Source organism: Alternaria postmessia (genome assembly GCF_024291825.1).
Source record: "Alternaria postmessia strain BMP 2775 chromosome Unknown scaffold_101, whole genome shotgun sequence".
Lineage (NCBI taxonomy): Eukaryota > Fungi > Ascomycota > Dothideomycetes > Pleosporales > Pleosporaceae > Alternaria > Alternaria postmessia.
This window is the reverse complement of record NW_026260174.1, coordinates 1-21,860: the sequence shown is the minus strand read 5'-3', so window position 1 is coordinate 21,860 and position 21,860 is coordinate 1. Positions and strand designations below refer to the sequence as shown.

At 52.2% G+C, this 21,860-nt stretch overlaps 7 protein-coding genes across 7 annotated transcripts; 4 read left to right on the top strand and 3 right to left on the bottom strand.

The window, feature by feature from the left end:
• Positions 1-1,225: 1,225 nt before the first annotated feature.
• J4E82_009804 (uncharacterized protein) lies at positions 1,226-2,203 on the bottom strand (the record flags this gene model as incomplete). Its single annotated transcript, XM_051736025.1, has 5 exons — positions 1,226-1,390; positions 1,443-1,554; positions 1,607-1,992; positions 2,047-2,107; positions 2,163-2,203. The coding sequence occupies 5 exons, from the start codon at positions 2,201-2,203 to the stop codon at positions 1,226-1,228; spliced, it is 765 nt and encodes a 254-aa protein (XP_051584199.1).
• A 218-nt stretch (positions 2,204-2,421) lies between these two features.
• On the top strand, positions 2,422-3,110 carry J4E82_009803 (uncharacterized protein; the record flags this gene model as incomplete). Its single annotated transcript, XM_051736024.1, has 4 exons — positions 2,422-2,531; positions 2,585-2,691; positions 2,744-2,839; positions 2,893-3,110. The coding sequence occupies 4 exons, from the start codon at positions 2,422-2,424 to the stop codon at positions 3,108-3,110; spliced, it is 531 nt and encodes a 176-aa protein (XP_051584198.1).
• A 158-nt stretch (positions 3,111-3,268) lies between these two features.
• On the bottom strand, positions 3,269-4,211 carry J4E82_009802 (uncharacterized protein; the record flags this gene model as incomplete). Its single annotated transcript, XM_051736023.1, has 3 exons — positions 3,269-3,874; positions 3,928-4,151; positions 4,208-4,211. The coding sequence occupies 3 exons, from the start codon at positions 4,209-4,211 to the stop codon at positions 3,269-3,271; spliced, it is 834 nt and encodes a 277-aa protein (XP_051584197.1).
• A 250-nt stretch (positions 4,212-4,461) lies between these two features.
• Positions 4,462-7,250, top strand: DBP10 (ATP-dependent RNA helicase dbp10; the record flags this gene model as incomplete). Its single annotated transcript, XM_051736022.1, has 3 exons — positions 4,462-5,029; positions 5,087-5,671; positions 5,719-7,250. 3 exons carry the CDS (start codon positions 4,462-4,464, stop codon positions 7,248-7,250), a joined length of 2,685 nt encoding a protein of 894 aa, XP_051584196.1.
• A 5,248-nt stretch (positions 7,251-12,498) lies between these two features.
• On the top strand, positions 12,499-14,555 carry J4E82_009800 (uncharacterized protein; the record flags this gene model as incomplete). Its single annotated transcript, XM_051736021.1, has 2 exons — positions 12,499-13,152; positions 13,227-14,555. 2 exons carry the CDS (start codon positions 12,499-12,501, stop codon positions 14,553-14,555), a joined length of 1,983 nt encoding a protein of 660 aa, XP_051584195.1.
• Positions 14,556-16,312: 1,757 nt separating this feature from the next.
• Positions 16,313-17,042, bottom strand: J4E82_009799 (uncharacterized protein; the record flags this gene model as incomplete). Its single annotated transcript, XM_051736020.1, has 2 exons — positions 16,313-16,881; positions 16,970-17,042. 2 exons carry the CDS (start codon positions 17,040-17,042, stop codon positions 16,313-16,315), a joined length of 642 nt encoding a protein of 213 aa, XP_051584194.1.
• A 292-nt stretch (positions 17,043-17,334) lies between these two features.
• Positions 17,335-19,814, top strand: DBP4 (ATP-dependent RNA helicase dbp4; the record flags this gene model as incomplete). Its single annotated transcript, XM_051736019.1, has 2 exons — positions 17,335-17,457; positions 17,514-19,814. 2 exons carry the CDS (start codon positions 17,335-17,337, stop codon positions 19,812-19,814), a joined length of 2,424 nt encoding a protein of 807 aa, XP_051584193.1.
• Between the last annotated feature and the right edge of the window lie 2,046 nt (positions 19,815-21,860).

The following is a 21,860-nucleotide window of genomic DNA, read 5'->3' as shown; positions in this document are numbered from 1 at the left end:
ATTATGAGCAAGGTAGGATTATCACAAACAAATCGAGGACCCTGGAGAGACGAATTGAAACACCAGCGAATACTCTATTTGGCGCTGTACTCCTGTCGCTCTTTATACGCAATGCGCTGCGTCCATACTCGTCGCCCATCTTCTCCCCATGCCCGCCACTACTGCAGTTGCTGCAATCAAAATCCATGTTCATGCAGCCTCGTAGCGTCTCAGCCTCTCCACCTTGTGGTCCTGGACGGTACCTAAAGAATTTCCGCGAGCGGAGGTTTGCCCATCATCGACGAAATCGGCAAGGTCTAGCCATGGTCTGCGACTTGGCAGCGGAGAAATTGGTGATTGGAGATGTGGTGCCTGAAGCGGCGAAAATGCTCAACAGCAGCTGTTATTTGGAGGAACTGCAGGTATGAGATCAGGCTGCATCCATTGACCTAAATTGTGATTTTCATACAACGTTGCAGCGTTGTCGATGGGACTCTCGTCCATCGCGATGTGGAGACAACTGCTGCGATACATGAAGGAGCTCACCCTGAGTGCGGGTCGCCCTAGCCGAGTCAAGCATCCCAAGTCCGCGGGAGGCTTCTTGCGTCCTCTTGTCCCACTGCGCCAATGAACGTCAAGCTTCAACGTTCCCGTCGACGGCAGGACGTGTTGATTTGGGCGGTTCTTTGGTACTTGGTCGTTGTGCATGCAAAATGTGCTTACGAACGCTTACTCAAAACGATCTCACGAAACATACAGCCAAGCAATCCTCCAAGTATGTGGGCTGACGAACACAGGCCCTAGCTCTGTACAAATTACCGACAAGCAAGAAGGATGCCAAACACTGTACGGGATTTTCCGACCATACGACCAGTGCAATGCATTCAGTATGTGAAGTTGATGTTGTCGGGGCGGACAAGAGTCTTGCATCACCTGCAGCCGCCAGGCACCGGATCCTTTCGGCTGTAACGTTCCGCCCTCTCATAATCGCAGATACCTATTTATTGTGCATTCGGACTTGCTCTAGACTTTGGGAGTGTTGCGTAAGATAACGTATTATACGCAGACCAGATGACGATATGCAAAGGGATAAGATCACATCCAAGACATCTCGCGGCATGATTTGGTACAAGGATGTCCATCGGACAAAATATATTGCCCTTATCGGGGATATGGTAGCTTCGTCCACACCAAACCGGCACCTTGCCAAGACTATATTTTAAGCACCAAACAGCGTGTTTTCTGTCTAGAGCGTTGGGTTCTTGACGACAGACCACCATCTTCCAAACCTCATGATACCCATATCATATCCTTTCCACCAACAATATCCCCATGAGATAGCCCATGTCGAACCCAGGATAACTGCCAGTCCAACGAGATTAGAATCCTTCCAAGACCATGGCTCTTGCTCCTGGCATAAGCGTTAGCTATCAACTAGCACTTTGAATTTGTTAAAGTCTTACTCCCGTGCCCTTCTCGCTACCGATGATACCCTTCTCGATGTCGTCTGGTTGCGCAACCGCCTTGATCGAGTTGATGGTGAGATCGAAGTCGCCTTCTTGAGTGCCGAAGAAACTGCCCATTATTAAGTATTGCGGTTGAACGATTTTGTAAGGGACATTTCTACCTTCTCATCATGATGCTGAATCGCTTGACATTCTTCGTGTCTAATGGCTTCGCATCGTCCTTCTCTTTGCCGCGATACGTTGGCTTCATTGCATGCCACGGTACGAACAGACCGAGTTTACTTTGCGATTCAAAGTCGTACTCGTAGCTGATGGTTGATTGTTCTCGTCCATCTGGCATGAGTGGCAGAATCTCGTCTTTGAGAGTCAGCGTGTACTTTTTGCCATCATGTTTCCCAATATTGAGATAGACGCCGTCGTATGCAGACAAGTCCCAGGTGCGGTCCTCGCCAGTAGTGCGTTGACTAGCAAAGCCGGCACCACCAAGAGCGGTGATGTCAAGATTGCCATGGAAACGTGCTGATGAGCCAGTAATGGTGAGATACGACTTTGTTCGAGTATGTTAACAATGAGACTAGTTCGTTTGGGAAGTTGAGATTACCTGAGATGCTCCTCCTCTTACACGGTCATCACTATCCGTCCAATCCGAAGCTTTCCAGCCTCTGCATGTAAATTCGTCAGCATTAAACCAGACAATGGATTGCCGATGCGTCTTACTTGTCACCGCCAAAAAGTACAAGTTCCTTTTCTCTGCTCATTTTCGTGGATGTACAATGTATGATTATTGCGTGGATGATGATAACTCAAACAAACCTTGGAACCTTGGAGGCGCGTCCGAATCGAGTAGTGACCTCATGATGGGGCCCGTGCGGCTGACCGTCCAAACACCCTCATTCGCCTATACACATCTTCATACACTAACCAAAGCACAACCTCATCGCGACTACTAGCAAGTTGCTGCGCTCCAGAAGAAAACATGGATTTCCGGCCCGCGTCGCGCATGGGCGATGCAGATGAGTCCATACTAGCCGAACCATACCGACCGTTCTACAACATCTTCGGAAGCCAACCCATCTTAGTAAAACAGTACTTCTCCCTGGTCTAAGATTTTCCTCAATCTGATCTGACCTGTTGTGTAGAAACAATGATTATGACCGAGTGGCCTTTAAGGAGAGACCTTGGTTTGGTGTACTGCTGTTTGATAATGTATCGTCGGATGCAAGGGACCATGCTGCGAATGAACGAAGTATGTCGACTCGGAACAAGCCAGGAGATCTGACGGCTAACGTTATTTACAGCATTTCTGTCCTGGCTGAAGCTTAGTGTGTATATGGCCATTGTATCTGTAGCTATCGTCCTCTCGTTCCACCTCAAATCAGAACCCACACCACTTGGTAAGTCACGGGCTAATTTGTATGTAACTTAGTGTTGTGCTAAACTCTCGCAGAAAAGCGTTTCGCACTACCGTTGGGAATCATTTTTTGGTTGCTTTCCATGGCATGCATGCTGTCAGGATTGTCGAATTATATTCATACGATCTCACGGTATAGTCAGCGGCGGGCATTGGTGCAGACGGGCTGGAAGACGCAGGTCGTTTTCACGGTGGTGTCATGTGCCATTGTTGCGACGTGCATATTGTTCCTCTCAACCAACGCGGAAAAGTGATAGCGGACAAGTAACAGAAATCTCGAACACTTTCGACGCAGTAGATGGAATATCATAATAAATCGTTACGCTCGTGCTGATGTCGCTAAACCAGCATAGTTTATTCTTGTTCTGTTTGCTCATCCCCACTCGAGGCCACGCGCCCATAGACATTTGACTTAATCTGCCTCAAGGATGGCCCAGGTCTGGTCGTCAACAGTCGTGTAGATGAGACCACCTGACAACAGATCATCACCAGCCCTTGCGACCTCTGCTGTGTCGATACCGAGTTTCGCGGCAATCTCATGCTGGTTCAGACCCTCGTTCGATTGCGGCGCTTCTCTCAGATACTGGAACACCTTCTTCGCTGTCTGGTTGTAGCCACCGAGATCATAGCCGCCGTAGCTGCCACCCATGGCCGCTTGCTGCTGTCCACCGGCGCCGTTGGTAGCAGCCGCACCGCCCTGCGCACCGCCAGGAGGTCCGCGAGTGAAGTATAGATGTACGGCGGTCGCTTCGAGTAGGTGGTAGGAAACCTCGTTCATGTCTTCGACGGGTCGGATAACTGTCGCTCCGACAGATCTTCGGTCGTTAAAGCTCTTCAGCTTACCCCATGCTCTGCAGTAAGCACCTTCGACGAGTTTCGCTTTGGTGGGGTTGGTCTGTTCTTGGGCATCGGAATCGACCCATTGCTTGACTTCTATACTGCCAGTGCCGTCATCGAGCCTGTATGTAGTATTGGTGGTCTGGTTGGATATGTTGCGTATTTGGCCGACAAATGTGAGCTGGCCAAGTAGTTAGCGGAGGCAGATTGGCCACAGAACCACCGCACACATACCTGGGTGACTACTGTGCCGTCGATCTTGAAGGCGTCATTGCTGCCGGCTTCAAGTTGAGCATCCAGTATCTGCTTGATGGTGACGGGGCGCAGGGTGTCTTGGGCACGGTCTTGTCGACCGCCCGGGCTCTGTGTACTGCCGCCCTCTCCTGGTATGAAGCCGCCTCCACCAGCACCGCCGCCGGCGCCGTAGGATGTGTACGAAGTTTCGTAACCGTTGTAGCCTGCAGCAGTTAGCGCTGGTGGGTTTATGTGAGGGGCCAGAGCTGGGGATGCATACTCATCTCGTGGGCGTGGATTGGGTTACGCGATGACAGAAGTTCGGTGTGGGCAAAACGCGTCGGACGCGCCTGCCTCATCGCGGGGCACGTGGAAGCTAGCAGCTAGGTGCGCCGTCTCCATCCCTGCCGCCAAGATTTCGAGAGGACCGTGCCCGAAATTTTCCAAAAGGCAGAGAGGAAGGCGCGACTTCTAGACGTCAGGCAGGTAAAGTGCATCACGTCGCCTCCGAGTCCCACCACCGACTTACCCATCATGGCTCCCCGCGCGAGCTCGCCGGCGCTCTCCGAAACCGAGTTCGACATATTCGATGCCCTCGCTGGCGGCGATGATGTGCAGCAAGAGACGGGTTTGGACGCAGATCTGGGAATAGATCTGGATGTTGGACACGGCGACGGATCCGACGATGAAGCCTTCATTGCCGCGAAACAGGCCGCTTCGAATCGCAAAGCGTCCAATGTAGGAAAGTCCGTGAAGAAGGGCGGAGGTTTCCAGGCCATGGGCCTGAATGCGGCGCTTCTCAAAGCCATCACGCAGAAGGGATTCAAGATACCGACTCCCATCCAGCGCAAGGCCGTTCCGCTCATGCTGGACGGACAAGACGTCGTGGGTATGGCTAGGACGGGTTCTGGAAAGACTGCTGCTTTCGTCATACCCATGATCCAGAAGCTCAAGGCGCATTCTGCCAAAGTAGGCGCTCGGGGAATCATCATGTCCCCCTCCCGAGAACTCGCATTACAGACGCTCAAGGTTGTCAAAGAGTTGGGACGCGGCACAGATCTAAGGACTATCCTGCTTGTTGGTGGTGACAGTCTCGAAGAACGTATGTGCAACACAGTAGCTTTAATTGGCAGCAACGGCAAGACTAACATGTGCACAGAATTCAGCTCTATGACCACTAATCCCGACATCATCATTGCTACTCCTGGTCGCTTCCTGCATCTGAAGGTCGAGATGGGTCTCGACCTGTCCTCCGTCAAGTACATTGTATTCGACGAAGCCGACCGCCTTTTCGAAATGGGTTTCGCAGCGCAACTATCTGAGATCCTGCACGCCCTTCCGGCTTCTAGACAGACACTGCTCTTCAGTGCCACATTGCCGAAATCGCTCGTGGAGTTTGCAAGAGCTGGTCTACAAGAGCCAAAGCTTATCCGTCTCGACGCTGAGAGCAAAATTTCACCAGACCTCAAGAGTGCTTACTTCACAATCAAGTCGGGTGATCGAGATGGCGCGCTGCTGCATCTCCTCGATAACGTCATCAAGGTTCCTGTAGGCGAGACCGACGCAGCAAAGAAGGCCAAAGAAGATGCTGCAAAAGCTGCCAACAGCAAAAAGCGGAAGCGCAGCGACGGCTTCGTCAAAGATGTCCCGGTCGCTGAGTCTACCATCATCTTCGCAGCAACGAAACATAGGGTTGAGTACCTGGCCAATCTTCTTCGCGGTGCAGGATATGCCGTATCTTACGGTATGTAATCATGTGCTGTTGCATTGTGATATCACTAACTTTAAAAGTGTACGGCAACCTTGACCAAACAGCTCGCAAAGAGCAGATCCAGGACTTCCGGATGGGCCTGACCCGTATACTAGTCGTGACCGACGTTGCTGCCCGTGGTGTGGACATGCCCCATATCAACCACGTCATCAACTATGACTTCCCTTCCCAGCCCAAGATCTTCGTACACCGAGTGGGACGAACAGCCCGAGCTGGACGGAAGGGATGGGCCTACAGTTTATGCAGGCATGTCGATCTACCCTATTTGATAGACTTGCAGCTTTTCCTCGGAAAAAGACTGCTGGTCGGAAGGTCGACCGAGGACCCAAACTACGCAGAAGACTTTGTTGTCGGAAGCCTGGCACCATGGCAGTTGGAGTCTTCCGTTGAGCTTGTGAACAAACAGCTCACCGATGATGAGGACCTAGCGCTACTCCTAAGTGTGGCCGAAAAGGGTGAACGCCAATACCAACGGACACGCAACCAGGCAAGTGCACAAAGTGTAGCACGAGCTAAGGAGTTGGTGGTATCTCCAAACTTTGCAGAGACGCATATGCTCTTCAGCGACGATGCACACAATACTCAAAAAGCGAAAGAAGATATGCTTGCGAGAATCCAATCATTCCGACCCGCAGAGACTGTATTTGAAATCGGCAAGCGAGGTGTCCAGAGCGAGACAGCCGAGATTATGCGCAAGAGGCGTGAACAAGTTGGACGACAGAAAGCCAAGCAAGCGGCCAACAAACTGGCTGCTGGAGACGATATCGACTCACTTCAGGCACCTTCACGGGAATCGAATAGCAATGAAGAAGCATCAGAAGACGAAGTTGAAGTCGCTGATGGCGTATACGACTCAGATTCTGATGGACTGGAGGTGTCCGTCTCACAACCATCTTCTAAGAAGTCAAAACAAGACAGCTGGAAGAATGACGACTATTTCATGTCATACCTTCCCAAGGAGAATATGGCAGAGGAAAAGGCCTACGGAGTCAGTGGAGGAGACGCTGGTAACTCGAACTTCGTCACTGCAGCAAGGGCGGCGGAGATGTCACTTGTCAACGATGAAATCCAAGGCTTCGCAGATGCTGCCAAATCCAAGATGCGTTGGGACAAAAAGTCGAAGAAATACGTGAACCGCACCAACGATGAGGATGGATCTAAGGGTGCGAAGATGATTGTTGGAGAAAGTGGGCAGAAGATCGCGGCCAGTTTCCGCAGTGGTCGCTTCGACGACTGGCGCAAGGCGAACAAGGTCAAGATGCCTCGCGTGGGCGAAATGGAAGCCCCCAACAGGTCTGCATCATCCTTCAATAACGCCCCGCGCTACAAGCACAAGGCCGAGAAGGCTCCGAAGCAGGCTGATCGGTACCGTGATGATTATCACGTCCAGAAAAAGAGGGTGGCTGAAGCGAAAGAGAAGCGCGTCGGTGCATGGAAGGATAGTGGCGCCAAGAGCGAACTTCGAGATGTGGATGCTGTTCGCAAGAACCGCAAGGTCCAGGAAAATCGCCGAGCAAAGAATGCTCGTCCGTCCAAAAAGCGGAAGTTTTGAGTTCATTGAATCAATACCCGGGCCTTATGCCCAGCGACATGAATCGACTATGAAGTTTTCTCAGGCACGTGTCAGTGAACTAAATTCCGTGTCATCCATTATTTTTCGCGGACCGAGGTGAAAACAATCCGATTTGACAGCTGTACGACGTGGCGACTAAAAGAAATCGAGTTAGATTTAGCAATTGGCCAGATCTCGATATTTGTGCGAAGAAAGGCCGTTGTGACCCGCAAGGTCAGGCCATGTTTGCTTCTCCAGAGCCCGCGTCCCCGTCGGTTCTGTGTAACGCTCGATGTTGGACGACTGTCATTGCTTTGCTGTGCCACATAGGTGCGGATTGGCGAAAGTTTATCGGGGGGCCCTGCGACATGGCAGTGGGCGAGCATCCTGCCCTCCTCGGACAGCGCGCGTATTGACTCGATAGTGGCTTTTTGTGCGCATCGTCGTGGTCGACGAGATTCAAAGGTTAACATACGAGTATCCAGTGCGACGCAGTCCCTTTTTGTATCGACTCGATCAAGGTTTATTTGCTGGCTTTATGGCTACCACCAGTTTGTTCGAATCGGGACTGACAAGCTGCAAGTCAGTCCGTAGCTAGAAACTATGCACACGCTGTCGGCTGGGATAGAGTTGCCGGCGTCTATTGACGTCGGGTAGTGTTGACACTGACAGGCGATCGCGTATAGTCCGCGTATTGGGTGAGCGCCTCGAATCTCACGCCATTGAGATTAAGGTCCGAAGCAGGGATAGGGGCCTCTTCGGGTAGACAGCCAATGCTCCCTGTAGAGGCACGTCATTGCTTGAGGAGATTTCTGTGAGCCGGGACGAGTGTTCCCCACTCATCGCAATGTAAGGGTGCACCAGCCCTGTTTAGTGCCAACGCCGCCAGACTTCAATAATCCTTCTGCACGCGCGCACCTGCGGCTTACCCGACGACTTTCCAGAAGCCGCCACAGTTGTTTTTCTGCATGGTCGCACATGAGCGCGTTTTGCCATGCGATGGTGGGATGCGTGGCGTGTTGAGGATAGCCGCTTCCTTTTTTTTGCGCCCGGAGATCCGGTCGCCGTGCTGCGTCACGCAGGGCACAGCATCAGGAACACTGTTTCACGTCAACGGCTTTTTGATATTCGAGAGGGCTCAAATCGGACGAAACCAATCTCGCTGCGAAGCTCCTTGTGGGTTTCGATGAAAATCATCCGCCTGAACCAGCCATTTGCGCACCAACGGCTGCGGCGTGGCTTCTTCGGAGAGGCGCAGTCTGGGCTGTGGGCCATGGCCATTCGGGTGGATGTATGCGTAGTCACATTCCATATATCGGTAAACGGCTCTTGGGTATTGATAGAGCACTTTACCGGACGGAAATTTCTCGCTCCGTTGCGGGCCTGATCAAACTACCTAGGTATGTCGAGGGGTGAGCGAATCCTACAGGGCTCGCTTGCCCTACATCACGAGACGCTGCAGGTTGCCTGGGAGGCGAGCCTGAGCCGCATTCGCGGAGTGGAGTACCAAGAGGCACACGAGAGGTATATCATTATCAGGTTTGAGTTGGACTCCGAGGAGACCTGTTGGGCACTGAGACCAGCCAGGGAGCTGCTCGGCCCGCACCCAGTCGCAAATCGACAATGGGACCAGCGACGGGCAAGTATGCAAGGACCACAGGGGAAACGGAGAGGCCAGCGAGGGTCCCTTGTAGCGACTACTTTTGGCACAACGTGTCCTGAGCACCGGTTCGTAGATCCCGCCCGCAGGCCTGTCGTGATATTCGGGTCCTGGCCAAGCGGCTGACTCGGCGCTCAACAGCTCAACATTTTACGACAACAACAACGCGAATTGCTCGCACCGCAGCTCCAGGATACGTCTCCATCTGTTCGCAGATGATTTCGTCAGGGTTGGCATTAATCACGGAGCTCGACAATGACAGCTGAATCAACGAAACGGCAGGGCCCGCCGGGAAAGGACATGAATCCCGAGACCCTGGACAGGCCGTTATGCGCATGCCGTAGCTTCGGGGAACCGTAATGAGAGATGAGAGTAATCTACAGGCGATATAAGACCTGCTGTTAACGTCGAAATATCCGCTATCTATGATTATTTTTGGACCTCAGCAATCCTCGACGAGGCTAAATGCAAGGTCTAGTCCTGGGCTTTCGCGTTGGCTTGTCGGTTGGATTTATATTTTCCGCGATTGGGGCCAATCACGACCCACTCGAAGCTGGGCGGATGCGACACTTCTTACAGCGTGGATTTTCTTTGCTTCGGCCGTAATGCTAGTCATTGTACGATCCGGATGACCTGCCCCGGCGAAGGAAGAAGAAACGCTCATGCAGGACCCAGTCTTGACTCATGCCCCCTGCGGCGTGATCTCGGTTCAGGCCGCAGAGAGCAGAGTGAACGTGTGCAGACATGGTTTACTCGCGAGCACGTTGAGCCCCTGCACATCCAAGGTGATGGGATATGTGCAAAGCCCTGTGGCTGCAGATCGTAAATATTGAAGTTATTAGACAATTACAAATTGTCATGATGGGTATTACGGTGGACGATATTCAATGCTCTTGCAAGGATGAGTTATCCCCAGCTAGTGTAAAAGATATACACACCCACCACTGCCCTAGACGCGGCATCGATCTTCACGGCAGTCGGCTCAGCTTACCGCTATTCCGCGTTGGGGTCAAGCATCACCGGTGAATATGGCTTTCCTCCGTGGTGCAGCATCAGAAGTTTGCCCTGCCGCAGTCGCCGTTCCACCTTCTCGATGCGAATGTACGGTTGGCTAGCCGTCATAAAGAAGTCGGGGCACTAACGCTGGTGCCGTTACTCCTACACCTGGCGGCAGCGACGTTGATGCCTCATCTTAGCAAAATCGACAACCCGTCATCACATGCTTGGCTAGCTCTGATTACATTCACACTGCAATATGTGTGGTACCGCCAACCCAGGCTTCGCCTGCGCATCGTCAATGCTGCGCACACTCCAATAGCACGAGCAATATCGGCGGTCATGCCGTCGTGGCTCGGACAGTTTGCGGGCAGATCGTCGACAGCGCCAGCGCGTTCGATCGATATACCCACCGGAGTATTTTATGTGTGCTATCCCAATGCGACACGGCCGAGGCCTATAATGGATGCATGATATACCTCTGGCTTGTTTTGACGTCTGCACTATGACTACGCTTTGCCCTCAGCACTGGATGCCACGTCTAAGCACACCACTTCGGGCGGCTGGAACGCTGGACCGCCCGGCCATGTTTCTGCAGGTCGAGAGGATCGACCCAAATGCACCGAGTCCGCTGTTTGACCTCTCATGCACTCATCGCTGGGCATGCAGAAGAAGGTACTAAGCGTATGCGCCACATTCTGACATGTACAAAACACACTCTAGCAGCGACTACGGGAGGAGAGGCCAGCGGATGCAGCCTACCGTCGCTTGCACGTTCTGAACCAGAGCACTTTGCATCTGCCAGATACATCACCCGCGCCATACAAGCTTACAACGCCAGCGCCAGCGACATGCCACTAGACGTAGCGTGTCGCATGACAAGCAGTACACTCCACAGATGCGTCGACTGATGATACTTTCCGCAGGGTGACGTCCTTGCAGGAGGGGAGCTGATGACGACTTGCTTTTAGGGAAAAGAGCGACTTCAAACAATGCATCGACGGGAAACTCCACATAAAGGCGTCGTCGTGTCAGCCATATCCGCAAGAAAGGCGTCGATCTGCAGCATCGGATGTGTATCCAATTTTTGTTAGTAGCGATAGAGTTTGCGCCAGCTGAGTGCGTCATCAGAGCGCAGTCTGCAGTGGTGCTTTTGTCGCGACAGCAAGACCCTGAGCAAGCTTTCCCCGGCAGTCCATGCAGCGCAGCCGCTACGAGGCGAGATGTTCCGCTGCGACCGTCGGTCGGTGCGAAAAGACCTGCGAGGCGATCAATGCAGTGGTTGGTCTGAAGGGTCCGGAAGCGCGACTGACAGTGACAAGCGTCTTGATAGTGCACCAGAACCGCGGGCCTGTCAGTGGGAGCCACATTTTCGCAATGCTCACCTCATGGATGCTGGTGGCAGGATTCGCCTGGGTGAATATAACTTCCTTCCTTTACAGTTGCTAGCTGCCCATTTGGTATCCTCTCTGCGGCGCCATGGTTGCCGGATAGGGTAAGAAAAGGCAATTTCTGGGTCGCACATAAGCGCACGCCGAGGATTAAGGGCGCCGACTTATGCTATGCTTCAATTGAAAGTTTGCCTGGGCGGCTGCAAAACAATGGTGCAATAGCGCGCAGAAGCGCGACCATATCTCGTTAGCACACCCCGGTTCGAGGACGGTGCGGAAGACAGGGGGTTGAGCGGCCTCTGACAAGGCTCCCCAACCCGCACCGCCCATGCACGCTTTCAACTGGCGGCCGTGCATGTGTGATTCCGCGGGTGCATCGACCGACTGGGAAAATCGGCCTAGCAGAAATGTCGAAGAACCATCAGCCGAACGAGGGAAGCATGTAGCTGTCCCCGAGACGCATCCTTCCCTGCTCCCGTTGCCCGGAACTCATCGTGGCCCCCTTCTCCTGGATGGCCCGCCATGCACCACTTGACAGGGATTTAGCAAAGATCTGTGAGTAGAATCTCCATAACCGATTGTGGTTATTACTGGGGAATGTCCGCCGAATGACAGACGTCTGCTCTGGTCCTTGACGAGTTGCCATCCCAAACCCTCATTGGTCCCACCGCATACAACACCACCACCTCGCCTCTTCTCTTCCTCGCCGCCCCATCGCCTGCAGCTACAATCGAGACCAGCCTGATACTCGTTCGACATCTTGTCCATTCTGACGTCTGAACCATCCAGAGGCTGAACAGCTATCGACCCCTTCCGAAGACTATCAAAAGGTATTTCCATGTCTCCCTTTTGCCTCTCATCCCGTCTTCTACTTCAGATTCTTCATGGCTGGCACGATGCCGCCACCTTGCGTTAGAACCTTTTGGTCATTTGTAATTATCGTGTTGGCCAATATCCAACCCTAAGGGAATGCCCTATGTCTGGTCATTGTCTTGATCTTCTCCTCGCTTGTGCACTAGCTTACCTTGGACGCCATGCAGGCCTCATCATACAGCCACACCAACATCTCCGTACCGTGCCCTTTCTTGCTTCGCAGTCCGAAGGGTATCGTGCGGGGCCGCACACTTATTCGATCCTGCCATACCTCTAACCATTGTGCTCCCGCTGCTGACGCGGCGTCTGAGCGCGCGGTGGTCAAACTATGCAGAGCCTGGTATTACCTGGTCCGACCTCACTCCTCTCTACGCCATTCGGGCGGCATTCAGAACCTGAAGACGGCCTTGCCAAGTTCCGGTCAAAGTTCAGTCCTAACAGGCTTGAGCACCAGGGCTACCCGTCTCCGCCCATGTCCGAATCTCATTCCCCTTCTCGTCGACCAGCACAGTCTGTTGAATCTGCACGCCTCTCTTACCCTCCGCTGGCAGGCACATCCCAAAGACAGGATAGTTTGACTCAACCGCCGACTCTACCATCAGTATACGATCCGCGGTCTACGTCGGCTGCGCATGCTCTTCCTCTGCAGCGAGCACCTTACCCTGGGGAACCCCAGCACAGGGGTCAAGGGCTTCACTACCCGCCTGGACGTCCTCTCGAGCACCAACCTTACTCCCATGCCATCCCTCACAACTACGGCTATGGCTACCAAAATCCTGGCCTGCCCCCTTACGCTGGAGTTCAACACCCAAGGCCTATGGTGCAGCAAGGCGCAATGATCGCGCCTCCACCGGCAAGGCCTACTAAGCCAGCGCGAAGAACTAAAGCACACGTGGCGTCGGCTTGTGTTAATTGCAAGAAGGCGCATCTCAGCTGCGACATTCAACGCCCTTGTGGTCGTTGCGTCGCTTCCGGAAAGCAGGTCAGTATCTTTACTCCGCAACAGAAGCTCAACACAGCAAATGCCTCGCAGAACAGAATTAACGCGTCTAACAGGACACCTGCAAAGACGTGCAACATAAAAAGAGAGGAAGGCCACGGTTAAGAGACGATAGGGAGTTTACTAGGTCAGAAGACGGAAGACCACCACCTACCCAGCTCGTAGGAGCGCCACCTACCTCCGAACCTCACGCCCATCAGCCGACGTACCCCTTGTCTCAGCCATATCGAGCCTTCGAACCTCAACGAGTTTTGGAGAGTACTACCCATCAAAAAGAGCCTCATTCAGCTGCATCTGCACCTAGAGATACAGCCGGCGAGTACAGTGGAGTACAAGCGCCTCCCTTTGGTGCGGGACCGAACATGGCGTACCAAAAGCTTCCTGTCGTTTACCTAAATCTGGATCTGGTGATACAAAAAGCAAACCAAGCTTTTGCAGACCTTGTGTCGTTCCTCGGAGACATCAGGGGTAAACATCTTGGCGATCTTCTAGAAGCTCAGCAAAACGAAAGCATGCAGCGTCTGCGAAACGAGCTGCGCGATGAGCGTGATGAACGTGAGCCGACGTACATGGCGCCCATTACTCCGATTGGACAAGATCCTATGCGCGCGGTGATGGACTCTGTCGCAGATCATGACATTGACCATTTCACCCAGGGCTATACGAACAGGTCCATGTTCCTTAGCTTCCGCCTCCCGAGTAGTGGACAGTACCAGTCTCTGCAGGTCCAGATTCGGCTTGCTAGAACGTCTCTTTACTTCGTGACACTAGTCGTTTGCTCACCGCCGAGGCACACGGGTCCCACTCTTCTAACGCAGCAATTAGCTACTCCAACCGCAAGGCATACCCCACAGACGATGTCTGCGCCGTCAATGGCTCCCGTCACGCAGTACACGCCACATCAAGATCGGCGAACATCGACGAACAGTTCTGCACCGAACTCCCCCTTTTTCAACTTCTCGTCAATCCGAACATCTCTTCCTACGTTTAGTCCTAGCTCCTACAAGAGCAGCCCGTCACACGGCTACTCCCCAACTGGAGGCCCGGAATCCGGGTACTTTCCCACATATCAGGGACCTCCACAACCCACAACCAGCGCATATCCTTCGCCATACGCGCAAAATTCTCGGCCCTCAGCAGGGACGTCGGAACCTCTGCGGGAGCTCAATCGCCCTCCACGTCTCGAAGGGCTGCACCTACCGCCTATCCGAACAGGGCCGGCACCTCTCGGCTCACCACTACACGTCGAAACAGGTGCTGGTGCCTCGGAACGCGAACGTGTGCGACCACGCGACTCTCCTTCGAGTAGCGCCGAACAGCGGAGGCCTGAATCGCCTGAGACGGGTAAGCGGAGGCGTCTCAATATACATGAGGTGCTGGACTAAGGCGGTAGGAGGGAGGAAGATGAGCAGCAATGCGTTCCTGAGACGGAACTGAGGAAGATGACATGGTACGTGGGGCATAAGCGGCGGGGTCTTTGCGGAAACGAAGGGACCATGTGTTTCCAAGAGGCGGCTATGGTATAAGGGTACCGAGGGACGGGTTCCCTTGTCTGACTGAAACTCGGCGCATTCGAGCGGGATGGCGCATGTTGCACACGGACAACGACATGGACTAGCCCTTGCTTTCATACTCATTTCGTCATCGCTCTTGGATGCATTTTCTGCGTGTCTGTCGTTTGCGTTGCATTTCAGGCGTTACCACTTGTCTTTCTGTCTTTTTCCTGCAACAAGCCATAAGCTGGGAGCTTGCCCACTCAATTTTGTTGCGTATCGCATCTTGCTCTTTCTGTTGCTCCCTCTTGACGCAATTAGCATGGACACACCATTTGGCTTCGGCTTCTGTTTCAATATAGTCGCATGTCCTGGCGTCGATACGACAATACCTTGTTTAACTGTTTGGTCATCTGGAGCGTTCGTTCTTCTTATATTTCCCTAGACGTCGCTCTGGGCTATCTTCGCAATCTTCTATCTCAGCACTCGTTGTCTAAATCTTCCACGTCCTGTACCACAGGTGATCCGTGCCCTCGCGTTGGTGTTTCATCATCATCCGACGAGTCGGGTGCTGCTCGTATGACAATTCGCATTTGTAAATAACAGACATTTGTGCGCTCGATCGATGGTCAGAAGTCGGTGAGAGGATTGAACTTTCCCGTTCGTTCTTCAAAGCGGAGCAGTAAGGGGATTATTCTGGGGTTGAGAACACGTCGTGCAGGTTAAAAGCGCGGTCTTGCCTGAGGGTCCAAGGGAGGGAGATCTGCCTACTGGTGCTGAGCAGTTCCATGAACATTGGATCAACACCACATATATACGGGAAACTGGAGTCTTGGACTGGTGGCCTTTAGGCCTGGGGAAATGATCAAGGACGATGGTCACATTTGATCTGAGCATTTCTATTCTTGGAATCACATTCAACATTCAACATATCTTTCTCTCTTTCGATAAGAGAACCACGGATACAAGTCCGGAAGTATATATAAACACAGCGGTGAGCAAACGGCAGCCTGGCTGTGCTCTAAAGATAGTGTGTGGGGGTTGGGGAATTATTGGCTGCTAGGCCAGTGGAGGATATACCCTTTTGTCGCATTTTGGTTCAATGCCGTCGAGAAACAACGGAAGTTGGACGTAGTATAAAATATACTAGCTCTGTTCCCTTATAGGAATACGAATGTGAGAAAAAGGGAGACCAGTGAGACCTTCTTTCACGAGTCTCTGTTGTTCACAGTACGTTTTTCAAAGTGCCATATAACATCGCGCTCTTGTCCACTATCTGTTGAGGCGTGTGTCGTGGTACAAGCCTCGAAATGTGAAACAGCTACTACGGGCTGGCGAAACTCTAATGATGTGACGAACACAGTGTTCGCGAGTTCCGCCTACCAGATGCGACGGAACGTAACACAAGCCTGTGGTGGAAATGAGGACACTGGCGTCAGAGTTGATGAAATATAGCGTGCGCACATTCAGGTTAATAATGCAAGATGCTTATTGAATATGCAATGTTAAGAACAAATGGGTATCTTGGTTATGAAAGTACAATTGGAAGAAAACGACCTGTCTTCTCAAGGACTGAACGCCGTCAACAGAGGACTGGATTCCAGACATTTGCAATCGCTACTGCTTTGGGAACAGCGCACTGGAAGCGATCATCCCAAAGCCTTCACCTTCTTCTTTTTCTTCTTTGCGCCATCAGCGGGCTCTGGCTTCTTTCCCTGCTGGTAGTCCCTCCAGCTGTTGATGCGCGTATCCCTGGTCTTCTCCCAAGCTTCATCTTGCTCCCTCTTCCTCTTGCGCTCCTTAATCTCCTCATCTTCCTTCCTCTGTGCACGTCCCTCTTCCCTCATAGCGGCCTTCATTTGCCTCTGCTTCCTCATCTCGTTGTCTCTGATGACCCAGATGACCTTCTGCCTCCACTCTTTCGCAAACTCTTCGCCACGTGTCTCTTCGTCGTCAGCCGTGAGCTTCTTCTCTCGCATGAGCAGCATGCGCGCATCGGCAATGTTCTCGTCTAACTCTGCGCGCAGCTTCTCGTCAAGTAGGACAGTCTGGGCTTTCTTGAGACGGTCAAAGGCATCGGGGGCGAGCTCGTTCTTGGTCTTGTCAGGATGAATAAGGAGGGACTTGGCGCGGTAGACTTTCTTGATGTCGGATTCGGGGACACCGGGCTGGAGATCGAGGACGGCGTAGGCATCGAGACTGAAAACACTACGGATGCCTGTGTTTGTTAGCATGAGATTCTAGTATAGTAAAATGAATGTGGTTAAGTTCTATCTTGGTTCAAGCAACCCTAAAGCGTAACTTACGGTCTATCTCAGCGTCCTTGTCAAGCTCCTTGCCGAGGCCCGCGAGCTGAGCATCGATATCATCGTCGGCCATGGTGAATGTATGGACGCGTTGTGTTGGTTCGGATATAGAGGGGTTGGAGGTGGGTATATTATTGTTTGAAAACTACAAAAGGAAGAGATCAGGACTCATCAAGCTGCACCCAGCTCCTTCCTTGTGTGGTTGGTGGAAGTGACGGTGAAGACAGCAGCGCGCGATGCCGCGTGAATCCCCGCGGCGAAGCGCACGGACCACCAAAGCCGAAGTTCTCCACCAAAAAGTTCTCTCGCGATGCGCCAACCAGCCTCAACACCGAAGCAAGCCGAAGACGAGGTAGTGCGCCGAAATGGTTGCATCTGGATTCACTGGTCGCACGCGACCTACCAAGGTCAAGAAGAGGGAGAACATCAAGAAGAGGACGCGCGATGATGTAGATGTCGCGAAGCTGGACCAGGCTGTCCAGGCACTGGTATGTATGCAGCGACTCACAGGAGACATGCAGCGCAGCAAATTAACCGTATACAGGACCCCAAGCATGGCGCTTACAAAGACTTCACCGACCTCCCGCTTTCCGACCCAACCAAGCAAGGCCTCAAATCGTCGCATTTCGCCGTCATGACAGATATCCAGGCAAAAGCCATACCGCTGGCCCTACAGGGACACGACATTCTTGGTGCCGCCAAGACTGGTAGCGGAAAGACTCTCTCCTTCATCGTACCCGTGCTAGAGAATCTGTACCGACATCAGCACATTGGCCCCGACGCTGGCTTGGGCGCCTTGATCCTATCCCCGACCCGAGAACTCGCTATCCAGATATTCGATGTCTTGCGCAAGATCGGACGACATGGGCACATGTTTGCGGCAGGTCTGCTGATTGGAGGAAAGAGCTTGCAGGATGAGAGGGAGGCTCTTACCAAGATGAACATTCTCGTCGCAACACCGGGCCGTATGCTACAGCACCTGTCGCAAACAGCAGCCTTCCAGGTGGACGACTTGAAAATGCTGGTGCTCGATGAGGCAGATCGGATCCTTGACATGGGCTTCCAGCGGGACGTCGATGCCATCGTTGAATATCTTCCTAAAGAAAGGCAGACGCTGCTCTTCTCGGCTACACAGTCAAAGAAAGTCTCCGACCTGGCTCGCTTGAGTCTTCAGGACCCCGAATACGTATCCGTACACGCCGAGGACAAGAGCGCGACCCCCAAGGGACTTACGCAAAACTACATCGTTTGCCCGATTGAGGAAAAGTTGGACACTCTATGGAGTTTCATACAGGCGAGCAAGAAGTCCAAGATTCTTTGCTTCTTTTCGTCTGCAAAGACTGTTCGATTCGTCTACGAAGCTTTCCGTCACATGCAGCCTGGTATACCGCTTCTTCATATCCACGGTCGTCAAAAACAGGGAGCTCGACTTGACACAACGGCAAAGTTCTCTGCGGCGAAACATTCATGCCTATTTGCGACGGATGTCGCAGCTCGAGGACTAGATTTCCCAGCAGTTGACTTCGTGATTCAAGTCGATTGCCCGGACGATGTCGATACCTACATCCACCGTGTCGGCCGAACAGCACGGTACAACCGGGAGGGACGCGGAGTACTGTTCTTAGCACCAAGCGAAGAGGAGGGCATGCTCAAGCGTTTGGAGGCCAAGAGGGTGCCCGTCGAGATGATCAACGTACGACAAAAGAAGCGTCAATCAATCAAGGACCAGCTACAGAACATGTGCTTCCAGGATCCAGCTCTCAAGTACCTCGGTCAGAAAGCATTCATGACGCACGTCAAATCGATATATCTCCAAAAAGACAAAGAGGTGTTCAAGCTCAAGGAGTACAACTTGGAAGCATACGCTGCTAGCTTGGGTCTACCAGGAACGCCAAAGATCAAGTTCTTGAAGGATGACAACAGCAAACAGAGGAAACAGGCATCAAGACAAATGATCGAAGTTTCAGATTCTTCGGACGCTGAAGAGGCTCCAAAGGCAGACAAACCTGTGCGAACCAAATACGATCGTATGTTCGAGCGAAAGAACCAGGATGTTTTGGCAGAGCATTACCAGAAGCTGGTCAGGGATGGAGACGACGAAGCCCCAGCAGATGAGTTCAGTGGTGCCGGAGCGACGAATAACGCCGCCGACGACGACTTCATGGCCGTCAAAAGACGAATTCCAGCTGATGACGATTCGGGCGATCTCGACTCGGATAAGGCTCCGGAAGTCCCACCAGGTGGTCGCCTTGTTCATATTGCTGGTGCTTCTCAACCAATTGTTGTCGACAGCAACCGCCGCGAAAAGCTCCTGCAATCGAAGAAGAAGCTTACCAAACTTATGGATAAGGGCAAGAAGCTCGTCTACGACGACGAAGGTAACCCGCACGAGATCTACGAACTCGAAGACGAGGAGCAATGGCGCGCCAAAGGTCTACCAGAAGAGCAACGTCAAAAGTTCATTGAAGCAGCACGTGAGGTTGTTCAGACCGCCGATGTCGAGGATAAGGCGACCGCGAAGGCGAAGAGGAAGGAGCGAATGCTCAAACGCAAAGAAAGAGAGAGGGCTGAGTTGGCTGGTGAAGGTGGTGAGGATGCGGGTGTCGAGCTTCCTGATCCTGGTGAGGACCTTCTGGCCAACTTTAGGGCGGACGCAGAATACAGTGATGATCAAGACGAAGAAGAGCAAGAAGAGCAGCCGAAGAAACAGAAGAAGTGGTTCCAATCTGATTCCGAAGATGAAGAGAAGACCAAGAAGAGGAAGAAGGCAAAGGCGACGCACAGAGTGGAGGAGCCGGAGACGCTGGAAGATATGGAGGCGCTTGCTGCCGGTTTGTTGGGCTAATTGGTATTTTGCATCCACTTATATGTAGTTATCAAACTCCCAGATGGGATTTTTCATGTTCTGAACCGAGATCTCTTTCTACTTCTACTCTAGCATCTAGCAAAATGCGATTATGATCTCCTCGTGTCTTACATGTTTACCAGAACTGCGATCGCCTAAACCAGTTGGCCCATCGTCTCGCTCTGGACCGGCGATAGATTGCCGACAATCGCAGCCGATCGTTGAAGGTGGCAGGGATGGCTTACCATGCAGCTGGTATTGCCTGTATACAAAATTGTATGCAGCATCATCTAAAGCCTCGTGTTGTAACCGGGGGATGGGCTGAAGAGGCTCAACGACCATCTATTTAGCCTACCGACCCATCAATATAGATGAGAAGAGCGTTGGTGGGATTTCGGGTTGGGGAGGTGTTGATGCGAGAATGGCATGTGTTCGGGTTACGAGCTTGGAATTTAAACCAGTAGAATATATATCATAGCCCTGATTCTTCAGACACTTGCCTTCCTTGTCCTTAGCAACTCTGATTAAAATCGTTATAGCAACCTGTATACTCGACTCCGTGTTGTTTCCAACGAACGACTACAATGCACATCGCCAACGCCATCCTGATCGCATGGCCAGCGTTCCTTACCTCCGCCATCCCAATAATGCCTCGAACCGCCCTAATAGGCTCTCCAAGAAATGTCTACCTCACCACTTGCACCACGCGGTCCGTTACCGCCGACACAACCTTATCCTCTGCGATCCTCTACAGCGGCTCCGCATCTACCAACAACCCCACAGACATCGGCACCGTATCTTCTCCGCGCGCTGTCCAGTGGGCTGGTTTCACTCGGCGCGTAACCCTCGAGTCTGGTGTTTTTGAATCTAGGATTGCACAGAGTGCTGACACGCTGCCGAAGAGCGAGCTTGCGGGGTCGGCGACCTTGACGGGAGATGGGAATCTCAAGGAGGAGTTTGCCTGTTTTAGGGATGGAACGAGTACGTTTAGAATTAGTGCTGGAGTGCTGGGAGCAGAGACGACGGTTTGCGTGGCAGACTTCTGGTGTGGGAGTATTGCGGTTTAGATGAAGGATAAATATGGCATGCATGGTGTTGGCTGAGTCTCTCGATACGTGACAAGCTTGTCGTTAGTGTAAGGTCTTTTAATTCCATAGACACTCTGTTCTGCATCTGCGAGGCGCATCATCATAGTCGCTGACTGGCGATCGTCATCAGAATACCATTACCTAGGTATCGTCACCAATTTCACAACGTCCCAGCCGCTAGCATGCACACAAAACATATTCTTGTTATCGAATGACACTATCTCTTATCTTTCTTGCGTAGATTTTACTTTGGAAGACGAGGCAAAAATACTGGATAAAAAACATACAACAGCGGGGATTCGCCAGTGGTCACCCACCTGACTACTAGTCCGCCGGTCGAAGGCTTAACGTGTGGAGAGCAAACGGGATCCAGTGTTTATCCTTCGCCTGTGGTCGTATGTGGAAGGAACTACAAAAAAATTGTAATCAATGTTGGAGTTGTAATACATCCGACGTTGAGCATGTCGGAGAAAGTAAGCTATGCCAGATGAAATCTTGGGAAATTGTGGAAGAAGTAGGATGAACACATAGAACACGAAAGAACTTAGTCGGAAACGTGGAAACCGTGTTGCTTCGTCCCAAAGCAAGATGTACATGATCTGTTCTCCGAATACTATACAATACGTACATAGATAGTGACATCATAGCAATACATATCTTCTAGCAAACCGTAATCAGACAAAAAAAAACGACCCACATGAACTAGTCTGTCTAGTTGATATTCTGAAGAGCTTCGTGTTGACTTAAAGCGCCTACGGAAGCACTCGTTCTCGCTTACATTCTTCCACGACGTCTAGGCTGAGAAGATACGTACATATATCTAATTTCCCGTAACATGGTTGGCAAGCGAGCGGCCCACGCAAGCGAGCGGCCCACCCCACCAACTTTCTGCGCCTTGTGAACTCCTCCCTATTATGGCTCCTCCAATTCAACCCCTACTGACCTCTTCTGAGGCTAG